Source organism: Artibeus jamaicensis, unplaced genomic scaffold (genome assembly GCF_021234435.1).
Source record: "Artibeus jamaicensis isolate MK-2021 breed Jamaican fruit bat unplaced genomic scaffold, CSHL_Jam_final scaffold_1964, whole genome shotgun sequence".
In the NCBI taxonomy this organism is placed as follows: domain Eukaryota; kingdom Metazoa; phylum Chordata; class Mammalia; order Chiroptera; family Phyllostomidae; genus Artibeus; species Artibeus jamaicensis.
The window spans coordinates 20638701-20652848 of NW_026522030.1; the positions used below are offsets into that span (position 1 = coordinate 20638701).

Genomic DNA, 14148 nt, shown 5'->3' on the forward strand with positions numbered 1-14148 from the left:
AGCAATGAAAAAATGTCCTTGGGTGAGGGGGAGAAATGTGTATTTGACAGTGTATTTCCAGCAGTAGTGTCCTTCAAGTTGACAACATTGTGTGGTGGTTTTCTAGAAGCAGATTGTGACTTTCAGAATGAGGAAGAGAAATCCATAACTACTAAGAAAATTTAATTCCAAGTTCAGTTGACTAACCAGCAAATTCTACCATATGTTTCAAGAAAACTTAACACCAATCTTATAGAAACTTCTCTAAAGATTAGAGAAAGAACACTCTCTGATTTCATTTTCTGAGGGTAGAAAAATCTTTGTAAGAAAAGTTGACAAAGACATTACAAAAGTTGACAAAGACAATGTAAAATAATAGCTCATTTCACTCAAGAATACAGATGTAAAAATTCCTAACAAAATATTGGCAAACCCAATCCAATAATACATGAAAAGGGTAATACAGTAAGACATGGTGTTATTAGAAATGTGAAATTAACATCCAAAAACCAATCGTTGTAATTCACACATTAACAGAAAAACCATAATTGCCTCATAGATACAAAAAATTTTTTGAGAAAATTAAATACCCATTTTATTATAAACTTTTAACAGAGTAGAAATAAAAGAGAATTCCCTTAACTTGCTGGAGATATCTACAAAAAACTCTACTGCAAACATAGTGAAATGTTGAAAGTTTTCCAGTTTTTTTCAAATATAAGCAAAAGTTTGTTTACAAAGTCACAGAGATAGAAGAGGGCCAGCTGGGCTGTGTGGGCTCAGGAAAGAAGTTACAGAGGCAAAAGAAGGGCCCTTGGAACTGAGGAGAAAGAAAGGATATGCCTAGAGGAAGGAGAGGGAGAAATGTGCACGAGGGAGAGGGGAGGGGGGAGAGGGGAGCGTCACTGAAAGTTTTCCAGTTTTGAAGTAAGAAATGCCTGTTCTCACTGTTATCGTTTAGCGCTGTACCAGAGGTCCTAGCCAGTGAAGTAAATCAAGACCAAAAAAAAAGGGAAAATGAGTTGGAAAGAAAGAAATTGAACAGTCATTATTTTCTGCCAACAGGATTGTATGCATAGGAAATTCAGAAGAATTAAGGTAAACTATTAAACTTAATAATTATATATAAAATCTAGAATAAACCTAAGAACAGAAATGTGCAAGACTTCTACAGAAAACTGAAGCATTATGGAAAAAAATGAGTGGATCAGACAATATACGGATGCATCTTGCTCATAGATTGAAGATTCAATGTTGTAAAGATATCAGCACCCTGAATTTATCTCCAGATCCAGTGCAGCCCAATCAGAATCTCAGCTGTTATTGACACATATTAGAATGGTAGGACAGACCTAGCTCAGGTATGGCTCAGTGGATTGAGCACTGGCCTTCGAACCAAAAGGTTGCTGGTGTGATTTCCAGTCAAGGCACATGCCTGGGTTTTGGGCTGGGTCCCCAGTTGCCAAGGTGTGTGAGGCAACTGATTGAGGTATCTCTCGCACACGGATGTTTCCCTTTCTCCCTTCCCTCCTCTCTAAAAATAAATAAATAAAATCTTAAAAAGAAAAGGAATGGTAGGGTAGTCCAGATGCATCTGAAAGAACTTCAGTACTTTCCTTTTTGGTAAGCCGTATATTAGTGTGCATGTTTCCTCCACTATTTTAAAGTACAGCTTTGCTATGAAACCTTTTGTAAGTCAAAGTACAGTGAAGAAGCAATTAACTTAGTGTACTTCTTGCTAATGGTTGCATACAATAAGTTGAAATGAAGCCCACAGATAAAGATGCCCACATATACAGTTCAGAGCAATGGCAGCTTGCTGCTGACTGTAGCTGCCTGGCAAGGAGCTTACTGGTGCCGCCCTTACTGCTCAGGTGCACACTGCTTCTGTAATGGCTTACGGCAAAACAGATGTCTTTGCTAAATCCTCTTCACATTCCTTATGGTCATTGAAAACAGGCACTAATGTAGGTCTTTCATAAAAGTGATATGGTATAAAGCAGGCTTTCAAAAAGTAGGGCTACCTGTATTTTTATTTTAGGAGAGGACTTAAATGGCTTGGGGTGGTACCTCAGAAAGAAGTTTTTTGTTGTTGCTCCACTTATTTATTCATTCTTTAGTTGGTTATTATATGTGCCTTAACCAAAGATTGAAACCACAGCCTTGGCATATTGGGATTAACAAGCTGAGCTAGGCTCTAGGAAGAAGTATTTTTAGTAGTCATTCACAGTTTTCACTTTTGTTGTAAAAACCAATTTTAAAGGTCAGGATTCTCAGGAATTTCTTTTCACAAGCAACTATTCCTACAAGTGCTGTGCTGTCCCCTAGCTACATGTGGCTATTTAAAATAATCCTGGTCAATTCATTAGTTGCACTAGCCTTATTTCAGGTGCTCAATAGCTATATGTAGCTTGTGGTCACCTTTGGGTGGTACAGATATCATACATTTCCATCATTGTGGAAAGTTTTACCTGACACCTCTCTAACAAGGCTTCCCATTTTTTTTGTCAGGCACCAAATACAATTATAGGTGGAGTTGAGCAACTGCTTTGGTATATAATTGGCCCACCTTAAAGCTTATCATTGAGTGTTTATAAGCAGGATACCAGCTTTTTTTGTTAAGAGAATAATTTAGAGAAGAAATTGAAGTACAGATTTCAAACTATCCAACCTTGAGGGGGGAGAGAGCATTGTTTACATCTAGGCACACTTCTTGGGCAAAGCCCTTAGTGCCCAGATAGCTCTTAACCATTTGAGAAGGGTTTTCAAGGAGATTGTCTCACAAAGGGGTATTCAGATAAGCTGAAGGGTTAGGAACCCTAGAGGACTATAATCGATTTTTGCTGCTGAGAGTCAGCCCTTTGGAATCTCTTGTGATCGAACAACTCCCAAGTAGTCATTTCTCTCCCCTTTGCCAGTTTTTCCCTTTTCCCTCTCATCACATAGCCCATATCCAAGTATAGAGGAAAAACTGTTTCAGGGTCATACTGTGAAAGGAAGCTTGTGTAGCTGAGATTCTGCTGGAAGATCTATAACTCTAGGTCAGTCCACAGGAGGAGAAGGGGATTGTGAGGAATTCAGATTAGAAATGGATTGCATTGGCTGCATCTAAAATGTGGCTGAGATATATGACTATGTACAATGAAGTGGAAAATAAAAATGTAAAAAATTGGATGTAATCATCTCCAAATTGGCTGCTTTGTTTGACTTGCAGAGAGAGCTTTGGGGGAGGAATCAACTATGTAACTGGGCTGAGTATTGGTGGTTGGGGCTGGGGGAGGGGTTGTGTTCATAGGGGCCATTATCTCATTCTAGCTTTTTTTTTTGTCCAAGAATTGTAAATGCCTGTGATGTTACTGCTGGAACTGTGATGCATCAGTTGCTAAGCACCTGCCATTGTGTTTCAGGCTGTAGGTTTGGACCTTGGGCTACCAGAGTCAAAACAGCATCCTAGTGCTGAGTCTAATAAGGGAGACAAGTGTACACAAATAATTACCATAGAGTGTTATTCATAGAGATTCAGAGGATCCTGCCTGGAGCATCATTTTAGTCTGAGTCCCTAATTTTGTACCAGAAGCAGCTGAGGCCTAAACCAGGCATGAGACTGGTTTAAGTAACACCGAAAGAACTTGAACCTTCCCCCCACACCCATTGGACAATTGTAAAATATGTCTTCAGATGTTAGAAATGAGACATCACATTCCTGTCTGCTTGAAGCGCACTTCTTTCATAATGTCCCCTTGACAGCCCATCTTTTCTCCGATGCCATATAACTATCTTTTCTCTGTATGTATTGTGCTTTTTTTATGGAAGGTCTTAATTCTGGTTTTTTTAAAATCTTGAACAGGATAAGGTCATCAAGCTGGCCTGGTCTTCCTACCTGTCTCAGTTCCCATCTTCACCACAGTCTGATTGTCACATTTTAAATCAAACCTTACAGTTGGACAAGTTGGGTTTGAACTTGCTTGCTCTAATGTGAGACATCTTCTACATCAATAAAAATCCCTCAGGCCACATGAATTCCTATTGTGCATTTGAGTGATGGCCTCAGTTACTGTTTAACTGATGAATTTCGGAGGTGGGAAGCACATACCAGAGCTTTAGGGAACAAGTGTAAGAATTGGGAGACCAGAACTAGTCTAAGTCCGGCGCTTGGGTGTGCTCAGCCCCGCTCTGTCCCCTACCCTGCGGGGGCGGTAACAAAGGGGGCTCTGCATGAATCCCAGCTGTAGTGGGAGGAGGCCGAGCGTCTGTCAGTCTAATGTTGGGCTCCCTAGGTTTGTTCCAGAAAGGGAGCAGGGCCAGGGCGGACCAGAACTGAGAAGTGGGAGGGCCGCGTGCTGGTGTATCACGCGGGCCTGGTGGCAAAGGGCGTCGCCTGCGCGCGCAGCGGAGAGTAGTGCGCCGGCGCACCGTGAGCCAGGTCCTTCGGCACAGTGGCGGGGTGCACTGGGGCGGGGTCCCTCGTGCAGTGGTGCGGGGCGGGGCAGTGGGCCAGGCGGTTAGGGCGCGGGGGCAGACAGTATGGAGCCCCCAAGGCGCTAGCTGACTCTCTCAGCTTTGGGGTACAGCCCTTGTTTACGGGCGCTGCCCGTGTGATGGTACCAGGAGGAAGGAAGCGTCGTGACAGCTCCTCGGTCGGAGCCCTGGTTCCGGGGGCGAAGAAGCCCGGGGACGAGGGATCTGGCGAGCTGGCTGCTGGTCGGGCAAGTGGTCACAATAGGAGGCGACGTGCCAGCAAGGAGCTGCGGGAGCAGTCCCGCAGGGCGGAGCCTTTCCTGGCAGGTACTGGGAGCCTTGGCTGTTGGTTCCCGCGCTAGGGCAGGAGGGGCCGAGCCGCAGGCCCTTGGGAAGGAAGCCGCGGGGCGCACTCGGAGGCCGGGCGAAGGTGTGGTTGTCCGGTGTTCGGTGGGGTGCGGTCCAGCCTCCCCGAGCTCTTTGTTTCACGGGAGGTAGCGAGAAGGAGCGAGCACAGCCAGCGGGAGTGCCGGCCGGCTGCCGCCTGGCAGATGGCCTCGCTTTCTGGCTCCCTCCCTTTTTGCGAAGGCGCAGGTGAAGTGATGTCACCCAGGAGAACGCGGAACCAGTTGGAAGGGTCCTTTTTCGCCTTCTGCTGCCGTGGGTTTCTGAACAGGCTGAGTTTTGTTCTCAGGGAATGAAAGTTTTTCCTTTCAGAGCTGAAGAATGAGGGAGGTTGGTTTTGAACCGAGAGTTTTTAAAATTAAGTGCAAAAGTTTTACTTTCCGTGTGTAGGACTTGTTAGGGACCTCACCTTTTCTTTGTGCTTTAAAAATGATGTATACTGTTATTCAGTTAAAGTTAGGTATGCTAATTATTCCATTGTAAATGGAAACACGAATACTTAAGAGCATCATATGATTTGTGTTTTTTCCTTAACGGGGTGCACTCAGTGGACGAAAATTTACAGTGTTTTTTTATATCCTATTTTGCCTTGATTGCAGTATGGTTAATATATTTACCACAGAATTCCTTTAAATGGCAAGCAGCTGGTAACTAGGCTTAACTTTTTTTAAAAACCCATTCACACAGTTTTTAGGAAATCAAAACAAGGATCTAGGTTCCAGGTTTTGGAAAACGTGGTCTAATAGAAATTGGACTTAGGAAGTAACAGTACAAGAACAACTATAGGTATCAGATCGGTTGCAGTGGAACGTACTTTCAATCAAAAGATGAAATTGGTAACTGGATTTTCAAGTGGGAATTTTATGACTTCATGTACCTCTTTCGCCAGTGTTTGCTGGCTTATAAATTTAATGGCATAATATATATTTCACTTTTTGAAAACCTACTAAACCTTATATCTGTCTACTATAGGGGTTCAATTTTAAGTTGATTTCTATACTTTCCGTAATACTTCTAAGAATTTATGGCCTTTTAGAAGCTTTATTGAGTCAGTTTTGCCACAGACTAGTCCTGTGGGCCTCAGATCCTCATCTGTAAAATGTGGGAGTTGGATTTAAGGGGTGTTTGTGGTTTCTCCACTTTTGACATCTTTTGTGATTCTAGAAGGTAGTTTGTGTTTCTGCACTTATGGAAGTTTATATATCCACCTCTGTTTTTATAGCTAAGTTAAGTTGGCAAGCGTTAGTTTACTCAATTCCCTGAGTAAACACTGGGAATTGACTAGAGCAGCCTGGTTTTTGATAAAGGGTGGGCAGAGGATGACACAGGTAGATGTAACTGAGGCTGTCAGCATCATAATGTAGAGTGCAGTTCTGTTGTCTCTCTGCCAACAGCTTTGGATAAGGCTTTTATTTACGTTTGATTAGTGCTCATTTTTTACTTTTTTTTTCAAGGCTATGGGTGGGAAGCATAAGTATAAAAATCCTTAGATTAAAAATCTCTAGAGCAATTCATTAGTATGGGAAGATGATTGGTCAAGATTGTCTTCTTCTTCCAGTCTTTCCATCTGCTTCTGTTTGTGCTGCCCTGGTTTTGTTTAGGCCGCCACCATTTTGTAACGTTTGATTGGAAAGATAGTTCTTGATTAGCCCCATGATTGTCCTGCAGTGTCTGCTTGTATGCACATAGTTACTGATTTTCTGGTTGCTTTCCTATTAATCACTTCTGTATTTTCACTTCTGTTCTACTTTGGTTAATTTGTGGCTTGCTTTATTTGAGAATGTACAGATTGTAACCCAAATGTGTACAAATGTACACATTTGAACCCGAATTCTTTCAGGGAATGTTAAATTCCTAATGTGTCATTGTGTATTTGGAAGAGATCAAGCAAATATTTGAACTCTGTATACTGAAGTAACCAGTGAGAAATCTGAGCAAATAGACAAAGACAGTAGCTCTTCATCTGCCCCCCATATCTTTTCATGTTCCTTTTTTAAGTATTTAAAACTTTACCTTCTCCCCTCTATTTGAACACATTACCTCTAATCCCCTCTTGTTAGGGGGGCTTATTGTCTCTCTTTTTAGTTCCGGTTGAATTGCCTCACTAGACTGAATAGAGGGCAATGAGTATTTCTTTTTTTTTTCCCATTGTATTCACAGCATGTAGAACATGGTAGACATGCAATACATATTTGAATTATGCTTTTTATTTAACAATCAGAATGCTCAGTCATACTTCATCTTTTCAAATACGCACACAAATAATTTTTGTATTCATTTAGACTGGATGTTTTCCAAATCCATGTAATTCTTAGAGCTAAAGCCAGAAGAGTTATTTTAGAGCAATCTACTAAGAAGTTACCAGCCTAAGTAAAATGATTTTAGATAAACTTCTTTGAGAGGAGAATAATCTTTGTGCGGGCAAATCTGGATTGTGGAAGGAAAGGAACAATTTATTAAAAGAGCATGTAACTTACTTTTCTTAATCTTTAAGTCCATCTTCTCAGTATGCATAGTGGTTAGAGACCTGCCTAGTTACACGTGCCTCCCTTCTCCCCTTCCCATTCATTTTGGAACTGTGGAGAGGGGGAAGGAGTAGAGTGGAGCCTGTAACCAATCTGCTTCCTCCAGCCCGGCTCTACTCTGCTTCCAGGATATGGGCCCTTAACTCAAGAATTGGGTGGTAGTTTGTTTTTAAAAATGATTGACCCAGTGCTGGACTGTAACGATCGTCCTCATAGGTGGTATCAGTCCTTCAGTGATTTAAGGATGCATAATAGTTCACCAAGCACGGATACTATAATCTTACTTAGCAAATACCTATTTGCTGAACATTTAGGTTATTTTTAGTTCTAAATTGTGGCTATTAATGTGCTGTGATGAACATATTTTACATATGGGATTTCCAATATTTTGGGGTATAACCTGAATTTATCAGAGGAAAGATTACCCATTTCAGACTTTTAAATTGTTAATAAAACCTACCTGATTACTTCCCAGGTGATTAACGTTTGCCATCACGAAAGCAATAAGGCCATTTGGGATTTTAAGTAATTTGGGTTTGACCTCTCGTTTTGGGGTATCCAGACTTGGGCCTACAAGTGTAAGGGACTTGGAGTCAACACTGAGCACCTGACTCCTCATCTTTTGTTTTTCCCTTCTGTTAGGCTGTGATTTGAGTGCTGTTGACCGGCTGGTATTATAGCAAGTAATGGTGAACTTTTTTCTTCCTTTTCTGGAGAGTAACGTAGCTCTTTGGAGAAGGCTGTTTGGGCCTTTGAGCAATTTATTTTATAGAAAGCACATTATATAACACTGGCCTAGATGTCATACACTTGCATGTCTTGTGCCTCACCTCTGTGAGAAAAATGTAAATGAATGAAGAAGGAAGCTGTGATCAGAAGCTATTTTGGAGGAAGCAAGTTCTGGCACAATATCTGGACCTAAGAACTATGTTATTTTTAGCACAATAACTGATAATAATAACTACACTCTCCAAGACAAAAGGTTAAATTCCTGGTTGTATTATGGTTACTAAGATAGAGAAAGGCCACAGGAAACAAAAGATTTCCTAAAATAATAATGTGTTGGTGAAATTGTTTTATATAACTTCAGTTTTGTGAAACATGGCTTTTCTCAGTTATGCTGGTGGATTAGTCATACAGTTCTATGTAAATAACTATTAAAGAATGACAAGCATGTGAGTTGCAGGTTTAACTCCATCTCAGGGATGTTCTCTTGGTAGGAATTTTTAAGTTTTAGTTGCATTCTGAGAGAAGGCTGAAGTTGCCATGTCTATGTAGTGTTCAAGAAAAAATAGAATTGTATCAATTTTCAGATGTAATATAACCTCAGTAATTTTAATTGAGGGAAGATTAGGGCAGTAGTCGAAATTTATGTCAGAAACAATTTAAAAGGAAATAAGTATATTTTTAAAAAGTTAATATAGCTTTAGGCCTTGTAGAAGAGTTGTTAGTTACTAATCCAACTACCTTATAAAGAAGAATGTTAGTTTCAAAATTCTTAAAACTACAAGGTGATTTATTTAGTGGGCTCAGTGTGAACCTTAGAGGCAGTAGCTTTAAATTATGGCTCTGGTATTTGAGACGTGTGGTTTTAAGTCAGTCAGTCAACCCTGACTTGCAGTATGTAAAGATCTGAAATCCCAGTTCAGTTCATGGCACGACGTTAGCTATTAAAAGATTGAGATTTTTAAAAAGCTGCTATATTGCTAAAAGGTGTCTTAATTTACTTTTCATAGTCAAATTAATATGCTAAAATTCTGAAGAAGAAAGTTTCCTTTGAAGATGGCACAACAATTTTTATTATACACACATATAATGTGTTAGTTTTCTATTGTGTTAAAATTACCACAAGTAGAGTAGCTTAAAACACAGATCTGTTATCTCACAGTTCCCATGGATCAGGAGTCCTGGTATGGGTGAGCTGTAAGGCTCTCTGTTCTTGGTCTTAACTGACAGGGGCAGGGGCGGGGGGCTGTGATTTCATCAGAGATTCACTGTCCAGAGATTCACATCGACTGGTTGTTGGTATACTGTGATTCTTGTGATTGTAGGACTGGGGATCCCCCATTTTCTTACCCATCTGGTGATCACTCTCAGCTCCTAGAGTGCCACCAGGTCTCTCCCACATGGCCCCTTAATGTGCCTTCTCACAACATGACAGCTTAGTTTGCAGGTTTGATGGGAGAATCTCTTTGGGAAGGGCTCTGTTCTTCTTTTGAGAGCTTTTTTAATTTAAGTCATGCCTACCCAAGATAATCTCCCCTTTGTGATTAACTCAAACCAACTTGGAATTTTAATTACATCTGAAAATCCCTTCACAGAGGTGAGGGGATTTCTATAATTTAGGTCACGTGATTAACCTACTCATGGGAATAAAATTTACTGTATTTATAGTCCTGCTCATACATATTATACAGATACTACACCAGAGGCGGGAATCTTGGAGGCCATCTTAGAATCTCTTCCACTCCCCCGCCCCCACCCCCCACACAGTGATTGTGTGTGATTTTATCTTACCCAGTCGGGGAATCTGGTTTTGATCAAACCCATCTATCATTTTTGTCCCAGATCTGTATTAACTGCGGGGATTGAATATAGCTTTTTTTCCCCCTCCATTGTATTGTTTGTCCTTTTTTATAGACAAACGGAGCTTCTGACCAAAGGAAATTGCAGGTAGGAGAGGAATATGACCAAAGGAATATGCTTCAAAATTATTAACTGTAGCCATGGTGGCCAGGATTTGCCACTTTCTGAAGTTTTTAACGGAACAAAGGAGAGGACACCTTACCCCTCTGGTTCTGTTTTCCCAGCCAGCTACATGTACGAGTAGTTTGTAAGAGTGCTGTTCATACAGGCTGCTTTAGATATGATAGTTGAAGGCAGATGGCCTCATTAAAAAACTCTTCAAGGTACTTACTGTGCAGATTATAAGCTTATGAAGATTGCAAAAAATATGAAACTGACATAAAGAAACATTTTGAGAGAGGAAAGCATTGCTTAAGCGGTAAAAAAAGGAAAATAAGCGCTTCTTAGATTGAGTTGAGCAGTTAGGAATGTGAAATACACTTTTTCCCGTTAAATTTTTTCTTCTCTTACCTGCAGATAAACCCAAGGCTCGTTCTACCTCTAGTCCAACTTTTTCTATGCTACGTGCATTTAAAACATTACCCTATAGTTGGCTGCTGGCATCTTTCTGCCGTGCCACACACACACACACATGAATAAGCTTTTTGAGGGTGGGATTTGTTTTGTCTTCTTTCCTAACTGCTTATAGGAGGGAGTCAGTAAATATTCCTTGATTCCACAATTTATACTTCATAGTGGTAAAGGATATTACCACATTCATGTTTGTAGTGCAGAGATGAGCCCTAAGTTCATGTTCAAAACATTGTGTATAGCAGAACTAATGAGTTCTAAAGTTATTGCTCTCAAATGTTTTGCTTTTACTCCTAGGAAGATCTCTGGGAATAATTACATTCTTCCCAGCAGGCATGGCTATCTGTTTACTAGGCTCATAGCAAACCAGAAACAAATTTATAAAGGAAGGTTATTGTAGCAGGACAATTAGTATATAGCATGCCACTTCATGATCTGTTTCTGCTTGGCTACTTCTTACTGACCAGCCATACTGAACATTCTGCAGTTTTCTGACTAGACTACTATCTCTTGCCAGTTATCCTTCCATAGCATCACGTACCTCCCATTATCATAGAAAGATGATACTCTGTATTGTACGGTGAAGTGCTTTTCTTTGTACAGCATATGCTTCTTGAAGGTAGAAAACCAGGACTTTTGTTTGTTTGTTTAGTTCCTGTCACAGAGTAAACACTTATGTAAGGGAATGAATGAGGCAGTGAAGCTCTAGAAACAAGATAGCCTCAGAGCACATAGTCTTCAGTGTAGGGACAGGCAGATTCATAAACCCTCGCCCCCAAAGGCAGTTCACGCTGCAGCACTGTGGAGCAGGTGATGCTCATGATGTCCGTGATTAAAAATGGTACAGATTAAGTATATTTACGTAAGAGTTTAAGGTGATTTACCTGCCACCAAGTCACGTATTAAAACATGCAGTCATTTACTTCAGGGCTTACAATCTGGTCTTTTTTTCCTTAGGAAAGTTTCTAGGTTTTATGTTGAATAGAGGGGGGATCACCATGGTCTTTTTCTTTTAAATGTCTATAATCTCTATAGAAGTTTTGCTACAAATGTTCTGAAATTTCTCATCTTCCTTTGCACAGTCATTTGGAAGGTTAACTAAAAAATGAGAAAATATACTAATCTTAGTTCAGATAAACACCCGTCTTTCACTAAATAAGATATATAATTATTACCTCAGGTTTTCTTAGCATAAAGTCTTGTCTGTATCCTTTAGATTTCAGAATTAGTACCGACAGAAAAGATATGAATAGAAATTACATGGGAAAAATAGGAAGGAGTTCTTGTTCTCTGAGCATTGCTGTTTTGCCTTAAAAGTTTTTGTGAAGGAGATCCATTGCCACAGGCAGCCTTTGCCATCTTTACCTTTGTTTTGATGTTTAAGATTAATTTTTAATTTCTTTCCAGTCTCTGCTAAATCAAATACCTAGAAAATCCAGACTGTCCTTCATAGGCATGATTCTCCACATTGGTGCAGCTAGCCATGAACTATCCTTTTCTTCTCCCTCTTTTTCCCAGATAACTCCCGGGGCCAATTCAACACCTCTACATGGCCATCCTAACAAGGTGATTTGTGAAAGGGTGAGACTTCAGAGCCTGTTCCCTCTCCTCCCAAGTGATAAGAACACTACCGTTCAAGAGGATGCTCACTTCAAAGCTTTCTTCCAGGTTCTTATATATTTACCCTTTCCCTGCACAGGGCTGAAGGTCACAGATAACATTCTAGGTTGTTTCTAGGGAGGCTTGAAATAGAATTCTCTGTATCTTCCTTCTTCTTTTCTGTTATACATGGGAATAAATATTCTTAGAGGACTTCTTTAATAAAGCTTTTTCAGCCTGCTTTTCTGAAGAATGTTTGTCTTCTCTGGACCTGCTGTTTATTTTTTGACCACTTAATATTCTTGTTTTTTATCTTTTGGTCTGAATCATTTGTCCTAATAGGCCAAGTTTTGTGGGAAAGTAAAAAATATTACAGATTATGGTAAATCATATAGGAAGGGGAAAAGGGAAGCATGTAAGATATTTTTTAAAGCCATCACTATTTATTTGCTTAGTGCCTAGAGTTACATAATAATGCATATTTCAGAGAGAAAACAGGATTACTTGTCTTTAATGACTTTTGATATCTGTGGATAAAATGATTAAAATTTTTTGTTGCATATTAAATGAAAATGAGATGTGAATGGATTAAAATAATCACATTATTAACAGTTAAGATTACTAGGATATGCCCACGCAACGCATTACTAAACTTTTACTCCCTTAATCCATAATTACCACAAAGGAAACTAAGTTACAGATTTGCTTCTTGGATGCTAGGGTTTTTTCACCGATGTATTTATGCGGGTGTGTACAAACCTCTGAGGTAGAGAGATTCGCTAATCAAGGGCAGAACTTTCAGAAAGACCTAGCTCACTTTCTGTTTGTGTGGGAGTGACTAGTCCTAAGCCACACCTGTCGCTTGGGACTAGTTTTGAAAGAGGAATGCCCATGACATGTTAAGTTGGAGATGTGGAATTTCTGAGGCTAGTCGTGTAGGTGATTCAGGATTCTTCCATCTGATGGTCCTTGTTGGAATTTGTGCCTGGGTCTCTGTTTTGCATGAATTATCTCCTTTTGTTTTTAACCCTCAAACTAATCTTGCTGGTTTTCTAGAAGAAGTAGGCTGGGGAGAGCCCACTGGGAAAATGCCCAGTTACATGTCTAGTTATTGGCAGAGCAGAGACTCAGGGCCAACTTTTGCTATTTTTTTTTTCTATATCTGCCCACTTACTGCCCTGCCCTTTAGATATCAGTAAGTATTTCTTTAAACAGTATACAGTACATGTCGAGACAGTTATCTGTATTAAATTAAATGCCATTTTTGATGTAGCATTACCCTGTAATACCCTGATATTTAGTAGTACACCAACATGATATAGCTAAGGAAAAATTAACTTAGTACCTTCACTACTGCCACCAGTAAACAGTTATTTGATGTTTCCTGTTTTCTTTATAGTTTGAGTCTTTGGGCTTTAACTCAACATTAACTTTAAATTCAGAGAACTGTCAAATGCAGTAGATTAACCCCATGTTTTAAAAATAAAGGATTTTTTAATTTGGGTGTTGCAAAAAGGTGAATGATATTGTTAAGTTGTTATTTATAGTCCTAGTTCAACTTACATCATACTTTTCTCTAACTTTAGAACAAGGTGTCCTCAGTGTACTTTGCCCCCAAAGGAAACGGGAGGTTTTCTTTGCCCATGTTCTGCCCTCCCACTGTTCTGCATGAAGTGAAGGAGTAAATCCTTTTCCCATCCCCTTTGAAATACTGCGAGATAACCTTCAACTAATTGATACCAAAATTTGGTGTGATTTCTTAGTTCTGATTGTGTTTCTCCTCCTTATGAAACATAGTTGCTACATTAAGAAGAGGACCTACCCAGCCATGTCCTATCCTCAGAAACTTATTTTCTTAATGTATTCATGTTTTCTTAATCTTGGCTTTCCTCCTAGTTCCTTCTCTCCCAACTCTTTACTTTTCCTTTCCTTTGGAATACTTCATTTTAAATAGATTCAACTTCCTCTTCCATTTTTTTTTTCCTTGAAGCACCTTTCTACTTCCTAATTGGTAGCTGAAACTGGT

At 39.9% G+C, this 14148-nt stretch overlaps 1 protein-coding gene across 6 annotated transcripts in view; it reads left to right on the top strand.

The window, feature by feature from the left end:
- Positions 1-14148, top strand: part of RNF38 (ring finger protein 38) — a 123935-nt gene that overhangs the window by 64730 nt on the left and 45057 nt on the right. The window contains exons 1-2 of one of the 6 annotated variants that reach the window (XM_037144527.2): positions 4584-4764; positions 12042-12191. The exons of 2 other annotated variants lie outside the window; for them this stretch is intronic. Coding sequence is in view for 1 of the 4 variants with exons in the window: in XM_037144525.2 (XP_037000420.2) it covers positions 12042-12089 (48 nt within the window). In the remaining 3 variants the exon portion in view is untranslated. Of the gene's footprint in view, positions 1-4583; positions 4765-12041; positions 12192-14148 lie in introns of those variants that run through there. 3 more of the 6 variants (XM_037144529.2, XM_037144525.2, XM_037144530.2) reach the window with 3 other exon arrangements.